This window comes from Aricia agestis, chromosome 6 (genome assembly GCF_905147365.1).
Source record: "Aricia agestis chromosome 6, ilAriAges1.1, whole genome shotgun sequence".
In the NCBI taxonomy this organism is placed as follows: domain Eukaryota; kingdom Metazoa; phylum Arthropoda; class Insecta; order Lepidoptera; family Lycaenidae; genus Aricia; species Aricia agestis.
The window spans coordinates 18,026,511-18,049,985 of record NC_056411.1 but is presented as its reverse complement, the minus strand read 5'-3'; the positions used below and the strand labels follow the sequence as shown (position 1 = coordinate 18,049,985).

General features: G+C 40.1%; 1 protein-coding gene and 1 long non-coding RNA gene across 4 annotated transcripts in view; both read left to right on the top strand.

Annotated features, from left to right (window-relative positions):
* LOC121727814 (fatty acid synthase-like) overlaps nt 1-23,475 on the top strand; it is a 41,229-nt gene that overhangs the window by 14,199 nt on the left and 3,555 nt on the right. Inside the window, exons 4-36 of one of the 3 annotated variants that reach the window (XM_042115816.1) lie at nt 1,593-1,713; nt 2,874-3,077; nt 3,572-3,688; nt 3,861-4,024; nt 4,314-4,456; nt 4,702-4,905; nt 5,124-5,313; nt 5,429-5,758; nt 5,923-6,074; nt 6,212-6,395; nt 6,773-6,921; nt 9,181-9,365; nt 9,911-10,030; nt 10,268-10,377; nt 11,613-11,803; nt 12,698-12,867; nt 13,292-13,555; nt 13,693-13,813; nt 14,146-14,436; nt 14,559-15,002; nt 15,079-15,249; nt 15,546-15,676; nt 15,804-15,954; nt 16,063-16,234; nt 16,629-16,741; nt 17,596-17,757; nt 18,178-18,306; nt 18,659-18,738; nt 18,986-19,141; nt 19,527-19,778; nt 21,014-21,167; nt 22,357-22,561; nt 23,161-23,311. In XM_042115816.1, the coding sequence (XP_041971750.1) occupies nt 1,593-1,713; nt 2,874-3,077; nt 3,572-3,688; nt 3,861-4,024; nt 4,314-4,456; nt 4,702-4,905; nt 5,124-5,313; nt 5,429-5,758; nt 5,923-6,074; nt 6,212-6,395; nt 6,773-6,921; nt 9,181-9,365; nt 9,911-10,030; nt 10,268-10,377; nt 11,613-11,803; nt 12,698-12,867; nt 13,292-13,555; nt 13,693-13,813; nt 14,146-14,436; nt 14,559-15,002; nt 15,079-15,249; nt 15,546-15,676; nt 15,804-15,954; nt 16,063-16,234; nt 16,629-16,741; nt 17,596-17,757; nt 18,178-18,306; nt 18,659-18,738; nt 18,986-19,141; nt 19,527-19,778; nt 21,014-21,167; nt 22,357-22,561; nt 23,161-23,311 (5,881 nt within the window). Of the gene's footprint in view, nt 1-1,592; nt 1,714-2,873; nt 3,078-3,174; nt 3,194-3,283; nt 3,292-3,571; nt 3,689-3,860; nt 4,025-4,313; nt 4,457-4,701; nt 4,906-5,123; nt 5,314-5,428; nt 5,759-5,922; nt 6,075-6,211; nt 6,396-6,772; nt 6,922-9,180; nt 9,366-9,910; nt 10,031-10,267; nt 10,378-11,612; nt 11,804-12,697; nt 12,868-13,291; nt 13,556-13,692; nt 13,814-14,145; nt 14,437-14,558; nt 15,003-15,078; nt 15,250-15,545; nt 15,677-15,803; nt 15,955-16,062; nt 16,235-16,628; nt 16,742-17,595; nt 17,758-18,177; nt 18,307-18,658; nt 18,739-18,985; nt 19,142-19,526; nt 19,779-21,013; nt 21,168-22,356; nt 22,562-23,160; nt 23,312-23,475 lie in introns of those variants that run through there. The other 2 variants (XM_042115817.1, XM_042115818.1) reach the window with 2 other exon arrangements.
* Nucleotides 175-357, top strand: LOC121727834. Its single transcript, XR_006035730.1, has 2 exons — nt 175-219; nt 265-357. It is a non-coding gene; the product is annotated as an uncharacterized LOC121727834 (long non-coding RNA).

The window sequence follows — 23,475 nt, the reverse complement described above, 5'->3', positions numbered from 1 at the left end:
ACCAGAAATAGTAAAATTTCACAGACAAAAATAGTAAACGATGGTGGTCATTATATTTGTTCCCAATAGATTATATGACTGGTAACATAGAGAATACCCCGTATTGCTAACTTTATTCAGTAACTTTTTGGAACTTGTGAAACGTACCGTTACGTATTTTTGCGGGCAAATTGTGCAGATTTGTATGTGAATTGTGCCTGATGGTGAAACCACAGGTTAGTTTGCTTTTGATATATTATAAAATAATATCTATAGAGTATTAAGGTGATAATGTAATTAATCAGGGAATTATAAAATAAAACTTATGATGGTGAGCAAACTAACCCAGCAGTATTCCGATCATAGATTGACAACATTGCCCGGTATCAAAAAATCCTTAGGGTTGTCAAATTGGACATTTTTAAATACTTTTAGTAATTTACTAAAATCGATGTTACTTTTTATTACTGTATGCCTCGCTCAGTAATAACTAATAAAGCACAGCGTAATGTAGTTTTTACAAAACATACCATTTATTTATTTAAATAGAAACATTACTTCTTGTATTGTTAAATGCTAACTTATTCATAATACTGTCGTTATATGGTTTATTTCAGGCAACATCTGTACCAATAGCCTCCACTAACTACAGACAAAACTCGTATGTCGTACCTATGTGAGAGCGAGTCACAACTTCAATGAGCTATGCCGAGATTACGATCTTGATGTATTCACTACTAAAAAAGGTTGAGCTGTAAATTTTTTGACAACTTGATTTCCTAAATTTGTATCTATTCAAACCACAATACTATGGTAAACTGTACGATGTAGTTAGCATGTTCTTTTTTTTGGTTTTTGGTCAAACTATCCTTTAAAGTTTAAACTTTTTGCTTTACTCTTTTTTTGTTATATATCTTACATAAAAACATCCCTATACCTATTTAAGACCGTTCACAATATCATGTACCTATTTAATTGTTTCTGTTACTTAGAGGTGAAAACTTATAATTGGCTTTCTGATTCACACATAAAATTGTCACCGATATTACTTAGCTGTAAGTTTTCCGTGTTACTTATATGAATAAATAAATAAAAAGATAATTGAGTAATTTTATAGATATGTGGCAGCCCTAGTACTTTTACAGACCAAAATGCAAATTGTATGGAAAAGGAAAAAAATGTAAGGGTAACATTGCCCAGTCAATTTAGTAGGATATTATTCGCGATATCGTTTAAATGTCTAAAGTAAACAATATCTTTTCCAAAACTCTTTTACTGGAGTTTGATGCCACCTGCGCAAAGTTCATATTTGCGTGAAAAATCAAGGTGGGCAATGTTGGCTAGAAGTCCAGGTAACTTTTCCCGGCATGAAAATCAATCATAAATTGAATTATATGAACAGAAGTAATGTTTTCGACATTCCTACACCTGCACATGTAGCCTTGTAGTTGCAGAGGGCAAAAACAAATACACTTCTATACATTTTTTTTACAAGAATTAAAATTATTCGAAAAAAGCTGGCAAAGTTGGCATGTTTCGCGGTATAGTTTAAAGCCTTCCTATCTTTCTTAAATGAATGCTATAACGACTTTTAACTAAACTCTTACCCCCAGGGCTGAACCCCAAGGAGCTCCGCGGTACCAAAACCGGTGTATTCGTGGGCGCCTGCTTCTCCGAGTCCGAGAAGACCTGGTTCTACGAGAAGATGCAGGTCAACGGATTTGGTGTCACAGGGTAAGATACATGACCTCATAGCCGCTGTTTATAAGACATGGACATTTAGGGCCTCATTACACCCACCGAGTAGAGATCCACTCTACTTGGTAGGTGTAATCAGACCCTTACCAGTAGCCACTTTAGTGGGACTGTTTTATGTACGAATGTAGAGTGTGAACTTAATTTATGTAGACTGTGAAACTGTGAATGTCTAGAAATATTGTAGAGTATACTAGCTGTCCCGGCAAACGCTTCTTTGCTATATAAAGTATTTTGTCCGTATTATTTTATTGAAGTGACTAAATAAGAAATGTCACCATGGCAACGTCCATCGCTATACCGTCGCACAAACAATGGTCGCCGTCAGTCTCGAGTTATAATAATTAACTATTATTTATTCAACAAATGCACTTATCAATATAAAAAGTACCCAGTAGCCGATTCTCAGACCTGCTGAATATGCATATAAAATTTGGTAAAAATCTGTGAAGCCGTTTCGGAGGAGTACGGTGACTAACATTGTGACACGAGAATTTTATATCTAAGTATACATATAAATAAAATTGGAGTGTCTTTTTGTAATATTGAAAGAACCCTTTTGTTACTACATTCATATGAATCTATAAACGATACATACACCAAAACAACATTTTTTACAATTTTTGTCTGTATGTCTGTCTGTCTGTTTGTTCCGGCTAATCTCTGAAGTCTGAAACGGCTGGAGCTATTTTGCCGGGACTTTTTTTGGTAGATAGCTGATGTAGTAAGGTGTAACTTAGGCTACTTTTTAACCGACTGCCAAAAAGGAGGAGGTTATATTTTTACTTTTTTCATATTTGTTAGCGGACTATCCATCTTTGTTATTATATTATGTTGACGCGGACGAAGTCGCGGGCAACAGCTAGTAAGTATAAGATATATTTCTGTCAAGAGAGTGGCTGCTGTGCTATCCTAGGCCCTAGCAGCGCGAGTTAACTGAAAATCACTTATAGCGGCGCGCCTCTGAACCACGCCCTCGCAAATAAATATTATACTCATGTGTAAATACATAGTTTTGCTACGGCTGCACTTGATGCGGTCATTTTATTTTCAGAATCTTATGGCAAAGGCTATAATATAAAACTTTGTCAACATTGACTACAAGAGTAAACATCAAAATTTTCACTTTCTTTCCCCAGATGTTCCCGTGCCATGTTGGCCAACCGCATATCTTACTGGCTGGGCGTGACCGGTCCCTCCTACACCGTGGACTCCGCCTGCTCCAGCTCGCTGTACGCCATGGAGCACGCCTTCCGCGCCATCCGAGACGGCCACTGCGACGCCGCCATCGTCGGTGGATCCAACCTGTGTCTCCATCCTTATGTGTCGCTCCAGTTCTCTAGGTAAGTGGAAAGAGTAACACAAAAAGAAAGAGAGAAAGAGAGGCACACTCTGCTGGAAAGAGTCTGTCATCTGTGACTTCTTATGTGTATTCTTATGTGTCGCTCCAGTTCTCTAGGTAAGTGAAAGGAGTATGCTCAAGCTCCTTTTTCAAAATGCACACTCTTCTGGAAAGAGTCTGTGACTGCAACCTTATGTGTCACTGCAGTTCTCTAGGTAAGTGTAAGCGCAAGCGACAAGGTCCTTTTTTCGAAAGTTACTACTTTTTAAAAAGAGACTGCCTGCATCCCTGGTGAAACGTTGTGCTTAGTAACTTTTTTAATGGACCTGTGTCTGTGTATCGAAGAAGGTGGGTGGAATGATAATGCATTTCCTTTTATTTCGAAAGTGCCAATTCTCATACACCAATTTCCCTAGGCTATGACTGCTATTGGATTTGTTTAAAATAAAGAAACCTATTTATTATACAGGAACTTAATTAATCAATTGTCTGCAGATTGGGTGTGCTGTCAGCGGACGGAAGATGCAAGAGTTTCGACAACAGCGCCAACGGTTACGCGCGTTCAGAGGCCATCGTCGTCTGCTTGCTGCAGAAAGCCAAGGACTCCAGAAGGTTATTAAACACATTTTTATTTCAAATTGACAGTTTTATGAGGGCTTTAGTTCTACTGTTATTGCAGTAAATAATAATCTTCATTAGATTCGAGTTTGTCAAAGTGTCATACGCCTGCAAAAGAATTCAGAAAGAAGATAAATAGAGTTTAATAACATTTGGAATATTCTAGAGTATACGCACAGCTGTTGCACGCTAAGACGAACTGCGACGGCTACAAGGAGCAGGGCATCACGTACCCCGCCGGCAACATACAGAAGCTGCTGCTGTCGGAGTTCTACGAGGAGTGCGCCATCCCGCCGTCCAGCTTGGAGTTCGTGGAGGCTCACGGCACTGGTGAGTTAGCAAATTACTTTATAGCCCCGTCACGTCTATAATTTGCTGATTTTGCTCATTGCCTAACGCTACTTGTCTGTTTCTTTCGCGTATACGTCTGAATCATCTGCGCGAGAGAGATATATTATGTTTGGTATGCAAACATGCCTTCCTGAGAATGCAGGAGTTAATATTATTGCTAAGGAACTACTAGAAAGTCCCAAAACTTTGAACTTTAAAATGTTTATGTATCTTATAAATAGCCAATAGATGCTTTAAAAAATAATGACACTTAACTTTGTCAATACAGGTACCAAAGTAGGAGATCCAGAAGAATTGAAGGCCATCGACGAAATCTTCTGCACTGGCCGCTCCAAGCCGCTCTTGATCGGTTCCATCAAATCCAATTTGGGACACAGCGAACCTGCTTCTGGACTTTGCTCTATTGCCAAGGTAAAATAAAAAAAACGACTAATTATTAATGTTTACTGCTAAAAGCTATGCATGAAATAGAACTCAAAGGGGAAGTTTTGGTGCGTAATAAATATTTAGGGGATGTGAGCACAAAGCAGCCGTTATAATCTTAATAATCATCATCAATATCTTGATATTAAAATATGCTAAAAATGATTGCAAACTCCGTATTTATACTAATATTCTGGTTGAAACCTTAAAGCTAACCCCGACGCCACTTTCAGATGTGTATCGCCTATGTGACCGGCTACCTCCCACCGAACTTGCACTACAAGACCCCTAGAGAGGGTGTCGTGGCCCTCGCTGAGAACCGCCTGCAGGTGGTCACAGAGAAGACGCCGTGGAACAGAGGCATGGCTGGTGTCAGCAGCTTCGGCTTCGGTGGTGCCAACGCCCACATCCTGCTGAAGAACTTCGCTAAAGACAAGGTATGTTTAAAGTACATATTATTGTCGTGGGTGCTAGTACCTGATGGTAAAAGATTACTTATTCGGATGAACATAACACAAACTGCAGTTCGTGATTACTCGACTAACAGCATTCATTTTCATATTCGAGTATAGAGTATAAACTTTGATACAATTTATGATAAAATACAGGAAAATCACTTAAGGTAGCAACATTAACAAAATTATTATTTTTGTAGGTCAACAATGGTCTTCCATCAGACGACCTGCCACGTTTAGTCTGCGCATCAGGACGTACCGAATCGGCAGTAGCCAAGATTCTGGATGACTTAGCGTCGAGGCCTGTAGATGTAGAACTTATCAGACTGCTCCACTCCATCCACAATGAAGACATCAACGGCCATGTTGTCAGAGGATACACTCTTTTAGGTATGTTGCTATAACTTTTTTTTGAATCTAGTATGGTAAAAGTGTTTTGCATAAAAATTTAAAATTAAGACTAATGGTTTTTGGTTCTTGTTACATATTTTCAATTCACCTTCAGGTTCAACTCCGTCCAAGAGCGTAGTACTTTCCCGTGAAATTCGCTACTTCTCTGGCGTCCGCCGTCCACTGTGGTTCGTATACTCCGGCATGGGCTCCCAATGGGCGGGTATGGCGACCCACCTCCTCCGCATCCCCGTCTTCGCCGCAGCCATCGAAAAGTGCCACAAGATCCTTGAACCCAAAGGCATCAACCTGATGAAGATCGTCACTGAAAACGATCCCAAAATCTTCGACAACATTCTCAACTCCTTTGTCGGTATCGCTGCTATTCAAATCGGTATCACTGATGTCTTGAAGACTATTGGCATCGAACCGGACTTCATCATTGGTAAGATGAGCTTTAAATATTTTCAATAGATTTTGTTAGGATTACAATTACAACATTAACATTATAAGGATTCCAATATTTTTGGTAACTGTTTTATCATCTCAAATTCTTTAGTCTATTTTTACTCCACTGTAATTATTTAAATATTATCACTTTTCTGTTAGGCCACAGTGTCGGTGAATTGGGTTGCGCGTACGCCGATGGCTGCTTCACCGCAGAACAGATGATCCTCGCCGCCTACTACAGAGGTCTGGCTTCCATCGAGTCCAAACTTATCAAGGGCTCCATGGCCGCAGTAGGCCTTGGTTACAACAAAGTAAGAAAACCCGTACAGCGTTCATTTCAAGACAACTAGGGCAAATCAAATGCATAATAATATGAGAGATTAGCTTATATCTTCTGAACAACTCATGACTGTCGATAGTATGTCTATATTGACCATATTCTTTGCAGATCAAACCAATGTGCCCACCGGAGATCGAGGTAGCTTGCCACAACGGCCCTGAATCCAGTACAATCTCAGGCCCCGCTGACAAGATGAAGGCCTTCGTAGCCCAGCTGGTTGCTCAGGGCATCTTCGCCAAAGAGGTCAACTGCTCCGGCATCGCTTACCATTCGCGTTACATCGCTGAGGCTGGTAAGAAAAAGCTATTTATTTGCAATAAAGATAATGTTCCATCGGTGGATGGTACTTTGTGCAATAAAACTATGTCATTTATCTATGGGCATTGTAGGTATACAATTTTGAAAAACGACGGTTCCCGTATAAGTGGTCGCACACCTCACAAAAAAATCTAAGCAGTGTAAAGTCAATTTTTTTACATTTTAAGGTCTATAGTGCTACATACTATGAGAGAAGTTGATTCCTAGGCAGATGGGGGACCTACGTAGTTTGGTCGCGTTACGACAGATCACAATTAACATGGAATTGACATTATCCGACCAAATGACGTTGGACTGCCTACGAATCAATTTCCTCGATGGTACATTCATAATCCATTCATCTACTCCCAGGCACAAGGCTCCTGAAATACCTTCGTGAGATCATCCCGACACCGAAGCACCGCTCCGACCGCTGGCTGTCCACCTCCGTGCCGCAGGCGCAGTGGAAGGACCCCAAAGCTGAGACCTCGTCAGCTGAATACCACACCAACAACTTGCTGGTAAGATTGATTGATATTCTAATCCAAAAGTTTCCAAGTCTATTCGCGTTAAAAAGTGAATCATTACCATTTTCCTTCCATTCCTTTGTCGTGTAAGGACTCGTCATTGGTCAATAATTATGAATTATTATGATATTTTGTAGTGAGCGACCGAACTTTCGGTTTCGGTTTCGGCCAGTTTCGGTCAAAAAATCTAGTTTCCGTTTCGGCCAAAATAAAGCCGAAACTTTCGGCCCCGCCGAAACTCATGCGTCGTTCGGTAAACTTCACAGTTAACTCGACGTGCTTGCTTGTCAGCGAGGCCCCGGCTCAGTTCGCCACCATCTATTTATTTAGTTTTAAGATTATATTATTGTGTTCCAGATTAGTCCCAAATCAGAAATTAGCACTTCGTTTTATTTTCATTAAATTGTCTAAACTTATTTTTATCGAAATTATATTATTGAATTTTATTTCTACGACAAACGTAGGCTTATTTAATATAAATAACTATTGGCAAATTACGTGCGTGCGATTTAATAAATGCTATGATAAATTGATTATATTGTGTGTGAACTTTATTTACTTAAGAATTTTGTTTGTCTGTCAGATTATAGGATATATCTTGTGAGATTTATTAGTAAATCATCTCGCCTCACTCTTTTCCTTTTACCACGCGTTTTATTTAAATATTTAAAATTAGCTTTCAACTATGGACACGCAATCTCTTAGACCGTTCCTACCCTGCTAGAATCTTATCTAGCCCATTTCCCCCTAAGCTTCACTTTTGCGGCCCTGAGTATATTTTTCAGAATTAGTGGCAAAACGCCTTCTGGAGCAAAAAAAATGTGACGTCAACTGCAAGTTTGCTCAGTAATTTCGTTTTGAACTTCGACCGTGGTCGTGTCCATGTTTCCCATAAAAATAATATACTGCAATTGATTGTGTTTTCAGTCGTACGTCGTTAATGTCTAAGGGATGATTTCACCAATCACACAACTTCGTTTTATAAAACTTAGTTCTCATTAAATGTGTTCCTACGGGGATATAAATCTCGTTTTTTTTTCAAATGGATTTTATAATCTTCTCATATCTGTTATAAACGTGTTTAAATACGTTTAGAACTGGTTTAGTGTGCGCTAAGTGCGTTCAATTTCTTTGGTGAAATCGCACATACTTGGAATCGTATAAAAAAACGGATTTTAGTAGATAAAGGAACGGATTATAGTACAAAAAAGTTTCAAAGGAACATAATATTCGAGTCTAAGATTAATAATATTTATTTTAAGAAATGTCGCAAAAAGTAAAAAAATTCAATGTGGTACTTTTTCTTTAGTATAAAAAGTTGTAATTTATGTTAAAAATCAATAAATTTCAGTAAATAATTTTGAATGTTTTACCCAGTTTCGGTTTCGGTTTCGGCCGAAACTGAGAGTAAGGCCGAAAGTTCGGGTTCGGTTTCGGTTTCGGCTGAAAAATCAGTTTCGGTCGGACACTAATATTTTGTATGTGTCTAAAGGAAAATATTATTCATAATGTTAGTGAAATATAAAATATTAAGGGCTTAAAGTTATCTCTTGTATCCAAAAGTCTATTTGAAAAAATTTAGGATTTATATTTTTTTTTGCTATTTTTAGTAAAGCCAATTTTTCCTCAGTTAACCCGCGAGTGCGAAACCTTAGTGGTTTACGCAGAGTAACTATAGAGAATTATATTGTGTTTCTTATGATAATATATAAATAAATCGGCCAAGTGCGAGTCGGACTCGCGCATGAAGGGTTCCGTACCGTTGTAGACCAAAAATAGGTCAAAAATTGTGTTATAGGAGCGCCCCCCTCAATTTTTTTTTAATTATAAATTAGTTATTGGAGTAGACATAATTAAGACCTTTGTGAAAATATCACGTGCCTACCTGTTGCCGTTATTGATATCGAGCAGAAAAGGCCAAAAAAATCACGTTTGTTGTATGGGATTAAATATTAATTTTATTTTGTTTTTAGTATTTGTTGTTATAGCGGCAACAGATATATACACAATCTGTGAAAATTTCAGAAGTCTTATAGCTATAGCGGTTCTTGAGATACAGCCTGGAGACAGACAGACAGACAGACAGACAGACGGACAGACAACGAAGTCTTAGTAATATGGTCCCGTTTTTACCCTTTGGGTACGGAACCCTAAAAAAGTTTATAAGTACATAATATAAATATTATAATGTGTCCTGGCGGGTGATGTAAAAGTTTACGATATCGCCGTAACTAAACACTTTTTCTCCCCCAGAGCCAAGTACTCTTCGAGGAGACCACTCGCCTGATCCCGGACAACGCGATCACGGTCGAGATCGCCCCCCACGGGCTGCTGCAGGCGATCCTGCGCCGCTCCCTGCCCAAGGACGTGGTCAACATACCGCTCACGGAGAAGAAACACCACGACAATGCGGAGTACCTGTTCACCGCCATCGGAAAGTAAGTCACATATTGATAACAATATAACACCGAGTTAGAGCGAAATGCACCATAACTATTGAGCTAAGAATACAGAATAGCCGTTTGAGTTGCGACTTGCGAGACAAAAGATGATCTGTCAGCTTTGAATTTCGCAGCCTCGGAATTTAAACAGTCATGTGCTATCGACATGGAAATGAGCCTTTAAGGGCGTTTGTGCACTACACGGAATTTTACCATCCGGCGCGGCGCGGCATCTCGATCTCCTACCTTATTTATATGGCAGACTTGAAAGTTATGAACGCCGGACAGTAAAATTCCGTGTAGTGCACAAATGCCCTTAATAACCAATTAATAATGCAATAAGCAAGAACATCTGTTTTGAAAGGGCTTACAAAATTGCAACCCATTGTTGTGGATTATCATTTTTTCAGTTTGTAAAAAACAGCAATTTGTATTTGCAATAAACAATAGCGGCTGAGAGGTAGTTTTCTGTGTCTATTGTTTCCTTAGAATTTAAGCTACCGAAATATAATTGGTGTTAAAATATTTTTTGTCTCTTTCAGACTGTACGAGCTGGGCTTGAACCCGCACCTAGCCAACATCTATCCCCATGTGCCATTCCCGGTATCACAGGGCACGCCTATGCTTGGACATCTGGTGGAATGGGAGCACAGCGAAGATTGGTAAGTTGTTCCATAAGTTTCTCATTCCTGCTGTAATAAGAGGAGAATTATGAGTTGCTGCTTTCAGTGTAAGTATTGTCCTTGTCGTAGCTCCCAAACTGACGAGGCTGTGTTAAAATTTTTATCAACTACATAGTTCCAAACGAATAAATCTATGTGATCTAGTTTTTTTTTTCTATCTACTTTTATCAAAAAATTTAGCTTAGAACTGAAATATAATCTAAAATTTATTTGCAGGTACGTCACATCATACAAGGCTCAAGAGAAGATGAAGTCTGGAGAGAGAACTGTGAGAATGTCGATCGTAGATGAAGACAGCGAGTATTTGGCTGGTCACGTCGTTGATGGTAAGTTATTTCCAAAAATACTAATTGTTACTACGAGTTTTTATGGAAGATAGATAAACAAAGTCCAAAGACAAACTACATACTTACCTACATACAATCTGAAATATATTAGGTAAATATAAATAAAATACCAAGAATGAGAATTTACGAACAAAATAGTGCCAACTGTAATAAACATGTTTAAAAAAGAACGAATAATAAATATGAAAACGGGCCAAGTGCGTGTCGGGCCACGCGCAATATAGGGTTCCGTAATCCGTAGTACCGCTAGTTTTTTTAAATTTTGTATGGTCAATGAATGTACTATCAGAGAAGTTGATTCCTATGCAAATCGGGGACCTAAGTAGTTTGGTTGCATTACGTCAAACCCAGCTGACAGATCACAATTAACATTGAATTGACATATTCGACCAAATAACGTCGGTATGTCAATTGCATAGGAATCAACTTCCTCGATGGTACATTTATAACGTGTTTTATACTACTAACAACATTTGAACGAACAGGAATTTGAACAAAAAGTTCCTTTATACTTCGCCGAATACATTTTTTTTAGTTGATCTACTATTACTCAATAACTTTTGAAGTCTTCTTAGCCGTAATAGTTTTCCTTTTAAATTCAGCATAATATTTCCCACTCCCGTGAATTTTTTCACATTTCCAGAAGCAACCGTTTAGCCGGTAGAAGGGGGAGACACTGGACTCTAACGATTTTTTCCACTTTAAAACTTTATATTTCACAAACAGATCCCTAAATCTAAAAATGACTAACGACATCCCACATGGGGTGGACGTGAAAAAAAAATCATCCCCGCTTGATGTGTAGGGAAGGTACCATAAAAAATATTTTTTTAAGATTTCATGTACCATTTTGTCGGCATCATTAATATGTATTATGTGCATTCATGCCAAATTAAAGCTTTGTAGGTCCTACAGACAGACAAACGGACAGACGGACAGACGGACCGAAACTATAAGGGTTCATTGTTGACTACGGAACCCTAAAAACGAATCCAAGAATCTTTTAAAAGTATATTTTAAAGCTAAATAGTAAATACTTTAAATAATAAATTATAATTATTAAGTTTACGTTTAAAACTAATAATATGATTTCTGATTTTTAATTAAAATCGACGTACTTAATCAAAATAATTGTAAACGTAATATTATGAAGAGAGTAAGTAAGACATTAAGATTGGTTCTATAAGGTAGCAAAAACTAACAACTCTTTACAGGCCGTAACCTGTACCCTGCTACTGGCTACTTGGTGCTGGTGTGGGAGACGCTGGGTATGATGATGGGAGAGCTCTTCACCGAGGTGTCTGTGGTCTTCGAGAACGTCCGCTTCCAGCGTGCCACCAACATACCCAAGGAAGGAAACCTGGAGTTCATCATCATGATCCAGAAGGGCAGTGGACTCTTTGAGGTGAGTTGATTGATTTATGATTCAAAAAGTATTTATTTTAGCGTTAGAGGATAAGGGCCGCGCCATACCGGAATGGCAGCGGCACAGCGAGCACTTTCAGTGTCAAGCGATATTATGCATTACAATAATGAAGATAAAGTTTAAAATCATAAAAGTGCTGACTCTAAAAGTGCTCGCCGCGCCGCTGCCATTCCGGTGTGGCGCGGCACTAGAGGTAAATTACCGAGTATAAGTGCTTAGTGTAAGAGTATAATTTATCTGACAGATAGAGTATGGAGAATCTGTCAGATAAGTTGTGGATAGCCTATCTGGCACTCATCAGGAAATGGTGAAACGGGCAACAAAAGAGTTGTACATTTGCTTTAAATAATAAAGTTCTGGATAATATTTCCCGCTACTGCATTGCGCCGATTCGTTTACAGCGCAGTAACCACTAACCGTAAATTTTCAGAGCTATCCTATATCCTTTCCCGAGGCTCAAAGTATATCCATTACAATCAGTTCAGCCTATTCAAGAGTGAAAAAACAACAGAAAGGCAGACACACTTTTACATCTAGAGTGTGTTAGTGTAAACACCGTTGTCCTTAAAACCATCAAATGAGACCATCAAAATGAACAACTTTTTCTATGAGAACAATGCTGGGAACTCAAAAAAAAGCCGTCTTCATACCCATACGGATGCCCGGAAAGGCAATTTGTATATGGGTATAAAGACGGATTTTTTTGAGTTCCCAGCATTGTTCTCATTGAAAAAGTTGTTCATTTTGACGGTCTCATTTGATGGTTTCAAGGATAACGGTGTTTATACTTACATCTTGTATAATGTAATATGGATAAACGTTCTAACACCATATTAGTACCAAGAATATCTAACCGTAAGATATTCCTCCCAGATCGTGGAAAGCGGTGCGTCCATCGTGACAGGTCGTATCTACGCCAAGAAGAACGTGGGTCGCGACTACCGCGTCATCCCACCCCCGCCGGAGTCCAGCGGACCCAACGTAAAGCATCTGCTGACCAAGGACTTCTACAAGGAGCTCAGGCTGAGAGGATACCAATACAGGTACTTTTGCTACAAGTTACAAACGTTATACTATATTTAAAGAGATAATTATAATTTTGTTAAACGCAAACTTTCATGTTCTATCAGAGAAGTTGATTCCTAGGCAGATGGCGGACCAGTAATTTGGTCGCGTGAAGTCAAACTCATCCGACCGATCACAGCTAACATTGAATTGATTGATGCCGACCAAATGACGTATGTCCGTCAACTGCATAGGAATCAATTTACTCGATGGTACACTTCCATACTGCTTCTAAACTTAGAAATAAATTATTGTATATCCAATATAGTGCCAAGGAAGCAATCTTATCATAATATTCACATGATGACTACCTACGAACTAGTTATTGAGTAATGCATTAGCTTCAAGTAAGCATCGGTATAAATTTTAAATAAATGAAGCAACATTATTTGTCTCTCCCAGTGGTCTATTCCGTGGCGTCATCGGCTGCAACGTCGAGGGTACGCGTGGGCGCCTCGCCTGGGTCAACAACTGGGTGACCTTCATGGACTGCATGCTGCAGCTGCAGCTGGTCGGACAGGACACCCGCGGGCTGTTCGTCCCCACCAGGATTGAGAGGCTCTGCATTGACGCCACCATGCACTACGAGGCCATCTCCAAGATGAACCCTGAGTCCAGCAAGCAGTCCTTTGAAATCAGGGTCTATCCTTATGTGGATGTTATCAGGTAAAAATTAAAAGCTATCTACAGATTAGTACGAATAAAATCATCTGAATAATATCATGTGTGGGGCGAAGCATTTTTGAGCTACTACAGAATAGCAAGAATAATGTAAAATTGAAATGATTTTATATTGCTTACAGAGCTGGTGGTGTAGAGATCCGTGGTCTCCACGCTACTCCGATCACCAGGAAGTTACCATTGGGTATCCCCGTTTTGGAGAAGAACGAGTTCGTTGCTAACTTTGAGAAGAAGAAGATGTCGGTGAGTGACTATTCAAAACGTTTATATCAGGGGACACGAATTCAAATAAGATACCTAAAAGGCCTGATAGACGTACGAACTTAAAGCACGCGGGTTTTAAGTTCGCGAACTTACTCGGCTCGACGTCGGTGATAGACGTACGAACTCGGGTTTTACTTGCCAGACGACGAGCCGAGACGAGTTACGAGTTCCAAGACAGCGAACTTGCGCGGCAATCTTTAAATACGCGGTTTCTAGGTGACACACAGGTGACACAGGCTATTAGGATCGTCGAGCCATAAAGGTTAAATATCTAAATAAAATATTACATTTCGCACCCAATATTTTTATAGGTAGATGACATTCTCAGAGCGGATATTCAGTTGATCCTCGAGAATCTTCAAACATACAAAGTGAAAGCGATCGAGCTGGTCGATGATGATTACAAGAACCACAACATGAAGCCGGTGATCGAAACCGTCCAGGACATCCTAGGTGACCTGCCGCTGGTGCAGCCGGAGTTGTTGGTGGTATCGGAGAACCCATTAGAACTGCCCCAACATATTCCAGTGGAGAACAAAAAGTTCTTTGCGGAGTCAAACGTCGTATTGTTCGTTGGTGCAAACTTGTTGCAACGCCCTGAGGTTAGTGATTTTCATAGACAACGTTTTAGTTTCAAATTACACGAGGCTATAATATAAGGTACCTATAAAATTTACCCAAGGTTCCAAGTGTATTTCAAATATTAATTAATGTTATTTTACAGGCTTTGAAACAAGTCCTCGGAACCCTTCGTGACAAAGGTTTCATCATCAGCAGAGAAAAGGTAAAGCCTGATCCTAAGGCGTACGCCGACAAGATCGACATCATCTCTATTCAAGACAGCGGTGAGGAGTACCTCGTTCTGCTGAGAAAGAGAATCGGTTCCAAGCCAGCCATATTCGTCAAGGTTTCCTTGGCTGACCAGACCTACGCTTGGATCGAAGTGGTTAAAGAAGCGCTCAAATCCGGACAAAAAGTCGTCATATTTGACGAAGGAGAGGAAATTAACGGTCTACTTGGTCTGGTCAACTGTTTGCGGAAGGAACCGGGTGGTGAGGTGGTCCATGGGTTCCTCATCGCCGACCCCTCGGCCCCACCGTTCAACCCAGATTTGGAGTTCTACGAGGAGCAACTAGACAAGGATCTGGCTATCAACGTTTACAAAGACGTAAGCTTGAATCATCTATATATATTTTCCTTTATTTGTTAAAGTAATTGCCCACTGAATTAATGTGTTCTTCCAGGGCCAATGGGGAACATACAGGCACTTGCTGTTGGGAGACTTGGAGAGGATCGACGCCTACCACGGCTTCGTGAATACCACCACCATCGGAGATCTGTCCGCACTGAAGTGGCTCGAGGGCCCTATCAGACCTGATACCGTGTTCGACAAAAAGGGCCAGACCTTGATTTCTGTAAGACAAATGTCATGATGTTATTGTGTTTTCTTCCAAAAAAACTTCTTGCTTCTGAAAATAAAGTAAAGAATTTAGAAATAAATAATTCAAGCAACCTTAGAATGGGACCAAAAGAGCAGACACAGTACCGTTCAAGTTTCCGTAGCCAAAGGTTAAAAAATAAACTATTACTGAGACTGTCTTCTTGTCAGAAAATCACCGGAATGGATCTTTTTAACCTTGATCGACATTTGCACAGCTAAAACGGAATAAATTATTTTAGGATGTCATTATGGCTCTTATTCTTCTTCTAGATCTACTGCTCTGCGCTGAACTTCCGTGACGTGATGACGGCGATCGGTCGTGTGACAGTTGACGCGGTGGCTCGCGGCCGTCTGGCGCAGGAGTGCGTGCAGGGCTTCGAGATTGTCGGCAGGACGCCCAAGTGAGTGAAGCTCTACAGCTCTTTAACATAATATGATCCGTTGTATAACATGCCAAAGACAGTACAATACAGTAGTTTATCCGTATTGTAAAAATACTTATTCGATCAATTTGTAATTCGTTCACAGTGGTTCCCGTGTGATGGCCATGGTACCGAACAGCGGCTGCTCCAACTTGGTGCTGGCGGACAAGGCCCTCACTTGGTCCATCCCCGACGAGTGGACCTTCGAGGAGGCCGCCACTGTGCCCGTCGCTTATGGTACCGTGTACTACGCCATGGTAAGTACTCACGTATGAATTCCCAATGTGTGCTGTCTTCGATAAAATCTTTGACTTTATAATACGAATTGAGGCTTTAGAGCGATCCAATCTTACCTTCTTTTTCAGGTGATGGTAGGTCGTCTCAAGCGCGGCGAGTCTGTCCTCATCCACGCCGGCTCGGGCGGTGTGGGCCAGGCCGCCATTAACGTCGCTCTGTTCTACGGCTGCGAGGTCTTCACCACCGTCGGTACTCCCGAGAAGAGAGCCTTCCTGAAGAAACTCTTCCCGCAACTAAAAGGTAGGCTTTTGAGGTTCTCTGATAGTAGGTACCTACTTACATTGCTAATCACACCTACTTACATTGCTAACCAGAATCTACCTTGTGCCTAACTTTCTCAAAATCAATGTTTATTTGTGTTACGAATGTAGTAAATACGGAGAAATTATGTCAAAATGGCTTACATGAATTTGGATGATGACATCAGTGTCAATGGCTTGTTTTGAGCAACGCAAAAAGGATCGTGGAAATCTTAACGCCAAAGACTGATTCACTACTTTCTGATAAGCTCCGGATAGGCTATCCACGGCATTTATCAGAAGGTGGTGAAACAGGCCCCTAGTAATTTTTCTAGTTGCCATCCAAACAATGTCACTTAGCTTTCGACCAACAAGTAATATTCAACCATTTCCAGACTCCCACATCGGCAACTCCCGTGACACGTCATTCGAGGACATGATCCGCCGCGAGACCAACGGCCAGGGTGTGGACATCGTGCTCAACTCCCTCGCCGATGAGAAGCTGCAGGTGTGTATTGAGTGCTGGAGTAAGCTGGAACTCAACAGTTTGATATTTATGCCTCATAACAGCACCAACTAGCACCGAAGTTGTCCTTTACCGAGAGGAGATGGGAGGACAAAAGTCATATTTCTGCTACCTGCTCTCTTGTTCAAGGAAATATCTAAGGCTACCGCGTCGCCTTGATCGCTGTGGGACTTAGAAGCAAGGGCGTCGCCAAGGGGGAGCAAAGAGGGGCAGCTGCCCCCCCCCCCATAGAGATTCTAAAAAAAGTTGCCAAATATAATGCAAACAACGACCACTATAAATTAAAATCTGATAATTAAAAAAAATACAATAATGTTATTATAACTTATTTACAAGTTTTTTATTGCAAAGTCTCGTAGCTTTACACATTGGACTCTGTACTGTCACAGAATATATTATATTTATATAGCACTTGTACTATTATCTATTCTGTGATAGTACTAAGATACTGTTTTTACAATCGCTGTAGATGTAAGGCTCGTAGTACAAGTGAAAACCTTCATGTGCGGTCCGACTTTACCTACAATTCATACCTACTTTTCTCAATCGTAGAGAATGAGAAAAGTATGAATTGTAGTGGGTAAAGTCAACTTGCCCCCACCCCCCCCCCCTGCCCCATTGGCTGGCGACGCCCTTACTAAGAAGCTATTATTATATACTTAACCAAATTATACAATATATTATAAATTCATTGAGTACACTTAGGGTTTATCATATTGTTGGTAAAACTTATAATAGGTCTTATAGTATACCTGGTTTACCAACAAATATGGTTATTAAAGGTGTTTTGAATAGCAATCCCCTACTTTATAAAACACCTAACATGTTATGCTCAGGCGTCTGTCCGCTGCCTGGCGTACCGCGGTCGGTTCCTGGAGATCGGCAAGTTCGACATCAGCAACAACACTCCCATCGGCATGTACTTCCTGCTCAAGGAGACTTCCTTCCACGGCATCATGTTGGACTACGTCTTCGAACAGAACTACGAGTTCAGAGCCGTGAGTTTTATTTTTATCCGCTTTTAAGGAAGAAACAGCAGCAAATATATTATCTGTAGGACCGCCTATTCATACAGTTTCATTTATTGTGTTTAGTTTTAAGTTTCTACAAAAAAAAGAATTTTCTGTCTATCATGTTTACCATTGCCACCAAAAAAGTGTCGAAATCAGAAAAGATAAAGTTACTTATTGACAAAGTAAATATTAAATATACCACTTTATTCTTACAATCTGGTATTATTCTTTTACGTTTCTGTTGGGCTTTTATACTAAGGTTGCTGAATAGATGTTGTTTTGTCTAAATCGAGTGAAATTCTTTTCCGTTAGGTACTGCTTATTTAACCACATTATGATCAGCCTAGCATTACCTAGTTCAAAGTGTTTCTTCTACCTTATTCTTAATGCTATCAACTTATGTAGACTCTGCAAGACCTGCTGCTCAGCGGCATCGAGTCTGGCGCTATCCGTCCACTGACATACTGCACCTTCGAGAAGGATGAGGTGGAGCAGGCCTTCAGATACATGGCCGCCGGCAAACACATCGGAAAGGTGAGCTTTCTATATTTATCTATGCTCTACTGGAATTGAGAAAAGAGTCATTACCAAAATTTCAAAATTGCCAATGTTACGTCCGAATTAATTGAATAAGCCAATCATCGACCCTCAATTAATGAATTAACTGTAAGTAATTGGCTTGTTTCCTAGTTCTACGTGAATACGTACACCCTTTTCAGATTTAAATTTTGATGCACCATGCAATAGACTAGAGTACTACAAAATCTCTATAATAATATAATTCTACGTTTTTAACACAGTATTTAGCCGTAACTTCGTTCGTTTTCAAATTAGTTTCATTGAAGGCTGTTTAAAATAATATGCTAATGTGTTAACTATTCACCAGGTCATTATCAAGATCCGTGAGGAGGAAAAGACCCCAGTTTGTGGACAGCCAGAGCCTCTTATCATGAAGGTCCTGCCAAGGTAGTTGACGACTTATTTAAACATTCAAAGTATCGATTTAAACGCCATCACCCCGACGCAGCTGAAGTTCGCAACCATCCCATAAGATTAGTTTTTAACTACGTTCTTGTTATTGGCGCTGGCAACGTGTCGGAAGACCTAGTTGGTCATGACACATGTGACGTTATATATATTATAATGATTATGATGAGGATCGTTCATAAGTTCCCTTCTTTGGTTATCATGTAAATGACCTGCTCTCTTCCAGATACATCTGCAACAAGGATTTCGTGTACGTGATCGTGGGCGGTCTGGGTGGTTTCGGTCTGGAGCTGGCGGACTGGCTCATCCTGCGCGGCGCCCGCAAAGTGCTGCTCACCTCGCGCCGCGGTATCTCCAACGGCTACCAGGCCTCCAGACTCAGGTAAATACTTAGATGGACTGCGTAGACCAAGAGACACTTGATTAAAGAACTAGTTCCATTTTTGAGACTGAGTAGTGTAGTGACCCTTTCACATTGCATCGAAATTCGAGACGCGTCGTTCCAATGCGTTGATAAATGAGTAATTTAAAGTGAACTTTATTAACAACACAAGAAGATAATATCATATACATTGGATGCATTAAATGGCTCTTTTAAAATGCATTACAACGCCTGACGGTATGCGACGTTGTAATCTTAATTGACCTGAACATGACATAATATCCTATATTACATTTAATTCAGCCTAGCATAGGAAGTTCCAGATGTTAGGAATTCACCATAAAGTTTAAACGGCCTAGTAATCTAACCTCACTTCCTCACTCAGGGCGTGGGCCGGCTACGGCGCCGACGTCCAGATCTCCACTCACGACATCACGTCAGAATCCGGCTGCGAGGCCATGCTCAAGATGGCCAACGCCATGGGCCCCGTCGAGGCGGTATTCAACTTGGCGGTGGTCCTCAAGGACGCGCTGTTCCAGAACCTCACCCCGGAGCAGTTCATTGCCTCCTTCGCGCCGAAAGCCAGGGCTACGATGTACCTGGATACCCTGACGCAGAAGATGTGCCCCTCGCTCAAGTAAGATTTTTTTTATCTTAATGTTATGATAGTTATTCTTTGGTTTTACCGCAACAGCTGCAAGTTTTTTTTTTAAATAAGGGGGCAAACGAACAAACGGGTCACCTGAAGGAAAGCAACTACCGTCGCCCATGGTCACTCGCAACATTAGAAGAGATGCAGGTGCGTTACCGGCCTTTAAACAGCGAATACGCTTTCTTCTTGAAGGTTTGCAGCTCGTATTGGTCCGGAAATACTGCTGGTGACAATTCGTTCCAAAGTTTTATAATACATACATACTGTAAATGTATTTAAACTGTATCCGGAAAACGCGAATTTTTATTTTATCACTAACATTTCAAGCTCGGTTGTCTTAGTACTCTTAAATTTTATGTTTTGCGCAAGCATGTGCATAAATTCAACCATAGCTTATCATGTTAGCTGACAAATTATAAATACAATATAAAGTAGATATAGTACCTAGGATCAACAAACAATGATGAGGATAGGTAATAATTAAAAAAGGTAGGTTTATACGTGGGAGAGCCATGCTTCGGCACGAATGGGCCGGCGCGACCGGATAAATACCACGTTCTCACAGAAAACCGGCGTGAAACAGCGCTTGCGCTATGTTTCGCCAAGTGAGTGAGTTTACCGGAGGCCCAATCCCCTTACCCCTACCCTATTCCCTCCCCTACCCTCAACTATTCCCTTCCCTTCCCTACCCTCCCCTATTACCCTATTCCCTCTTAAAAGGCCGGCAACGCACTTGCAACTCTTCTGATGCTGCGAGTGTCCATGGGCGACGGAAGTTGCTTTCCATCAGGTGACCCGTTTGCTTGTTTGCCCCCTTATTTCATAAAAAAAAAAAGGTAGAGATCTGTTTTTTGGATTCATTGAAAAATTTGCACGTGTGTTTCATTGTAACTTTTGGAACAATCTAATCATGGTGAACAGCTTTAATCGCAAATGAATAATATTTTCAAGATAACAATGTATAAGTACCTTCTTAATATTGTCTGTTATTTTTTTTATGTAATGGCAAAAGCGTGAATCCAGGCTTATTCAAATGATGCATATAATATAGGCCTAATTGAAATTAGTTGGAGTATATACCACCAGCATATTATTTCGAATAGTAATATTGTATTGTTTTTGTGATGGCATTTTTACCTTTATTAACACCAGCGTTATTCGTACCATCTCGCCTTCGCACCTTCGCTCTACCACACTTAAACCTCCTATTCTTCCACCAGGGACTTCGTGGTGTTCTCGTCAGTGTCATGTGGTCGCGGCAACTCCGGTCAGACCAACTACGGTCTGTCCAACTCCGTGATGGAGAGGATCTGCGAGGCGCGCAAGAAGCGAGGTCTGCCCGCGCTCGCCGTGCAGTGGGGAGCCATTGGTGATGTAAGTCGTTAAGGAAGAATATACCCGTTTTTATACCAAATACCAAAACGAACAGCTTTCTTGTTAACGGTCCGTTTGCCTAAGTCGTAATTTACTTATATTACTTGTACTATTATCTATTCTGTGCTTATATGCACTGCCATACATTGGCATCTCTTTCCTTTATCATTTTCGAAAGGAAAACATGATATAGCTATGATTAGCAATAACACAGATTGACGTAATGGCTGAATATTATGTTGAATTCAATGACGAAGCTAGTATGAAGAAAAAATGTAAGAATGTATGGGATTTAATGCTTACGATAGTGCCTAAGGGGGGTATTACATTATCATTTATATTGGATCATTTCTATGATCATATATAGGATCCAATATATATGATCATTTGATCATATCTGCTTATTACATTATCATATTTCATTGATCCTATTTTACGTCATATGTGGTTTCAATAGCCAATGGAGAGCGCTAACGCTGACAGGTATTGACGTCAGGGTTACTAGATCTCAGAGAATTCGATGTGTCAAAAGACATCGTCATTTTTAATATGGCTTGTTTTTTGTTATTTGAGCAAGATATATACTTGGATAAGTATATAATTAGAAAAATAATTATTATTTGAAACATTAACGAACAAGAAATTAAAAACTCTTTTTTATACTAAATAACTGGCAACACATATTTCTATGACCGTATTGGATTCAATCTCTCAGCAAATGTCAAAAATCTATGATCAAGGAAGAAATGAATCATATGTCTATATTACAATATTATCCAATATCATTGACTCAATGATCTCGGATCCAATATATATGATAATTTAATATCCCCCTAACTGTGTCTAATGATGTCTTAATTCTTATCCTACTTGTCTACTCATATTTTGAATTTCTAACTGGGCTGTTGACGTTTTTTTCGGAATTTGATTAAGGGCCGATTCACACCGGAATGGCAGCGGCGAGGCGAGCACTTTCAGCGTCATATGATTTTAAACTGTATCTTCATTATAATAAAATTGGCATACATAGTATCGATTTAAAAATCGCGGCCATTGCCATTCCGGTGTGAATCGGCCCCAAATGTACCCTGAACAGTGTCATCCTTAAAAATGATTTGGAACTAAATACTTTGCTGTTCTGAGATTAAAGCTACCTAAGGGCATTTCTTCATGAACTCTACTTGAACAGGTGGGCATAGTAGCGGACATGCAGGACGAGGACGTCCAACTGGAGATCGGTGGTACGCTCCAGCAGCGCATATCTTCGTGTCTGTTGGCGCTGGACAAGTTCCTGAAGCAGGACGCCGTCATCGTGTCCTCGCTAGTGGTTGCCGAGAAGAAGGCCGGTGGCTCCGGCTGCGGCAGCATCGTCGATGCTGTTGCGCAGATCATGGGTGAGATGATTGTGACTGAATCTGGGTATTAATTAAACGACTTCAATAAAGGAGGTTATCAATTCGACCCGTATGTACGTAATATTTCCAGAACTGCTTAGTTTTCGTATATGTTATTATATTATACTATTTAATATTGTATATCAACGTCTAATTGTGCCAAATTTCAAAAGTATATGTATGTATTTTGTGTTCGCATATCTCCGAAACTACAAGTCCGATTTAAGTGATTCTTTTTTTGTTGTACTGGATATTGTTCATCTTAGGGAATACTGCAAATTTCATCAAAATCGGTTCATTCGTTTTTGAGATAACATATAAATTTTAATTCTTAATTACGAACAATTTTTAAGTCGGTTTTATGTTTTTAATAAAGTACTATTATGACGTAGTATGGTAGTCTTCCTCAAAGTATGTCCATCCCCTTCGAATCGAATTCGAATTCGAAAATTTAACAAACACGGGACACACTAGTATCGTATTTTTTAACCGACTTCAAAAAGGAGGAGGTTATATTATGTACGGCTGTGGATACTTTTTTAATGCAAGTATTCTCCAGTCCGTGTTGCTAAAACACTAACAAACCTCTCGATCCCCAGGTATCAAGGATCTAAAGACGGTATCGCAGCAGGTGTCCCTCGCCGAGCTGGGTATGGACAGTATGATGGCGGTGGAGATCAAGCAGACGCTGGAGAGAGAGTTCGAGATCTTCCTCACGGCACAGGACATCAGGACGCTCAGTTTCGCCAGGTTAGAAGCTACCGTTGTGTTAGCCATGTTATATTAGCAGTCTATGTTACATAAATAGACTGCCAATATCATTATAAGTACGCGTTTTTGTTAGCACCTGCACTAGATACTATCTGATCTGTTTTTACTACATACCTAATCATAGATAAGTTTTTACCTGAAAT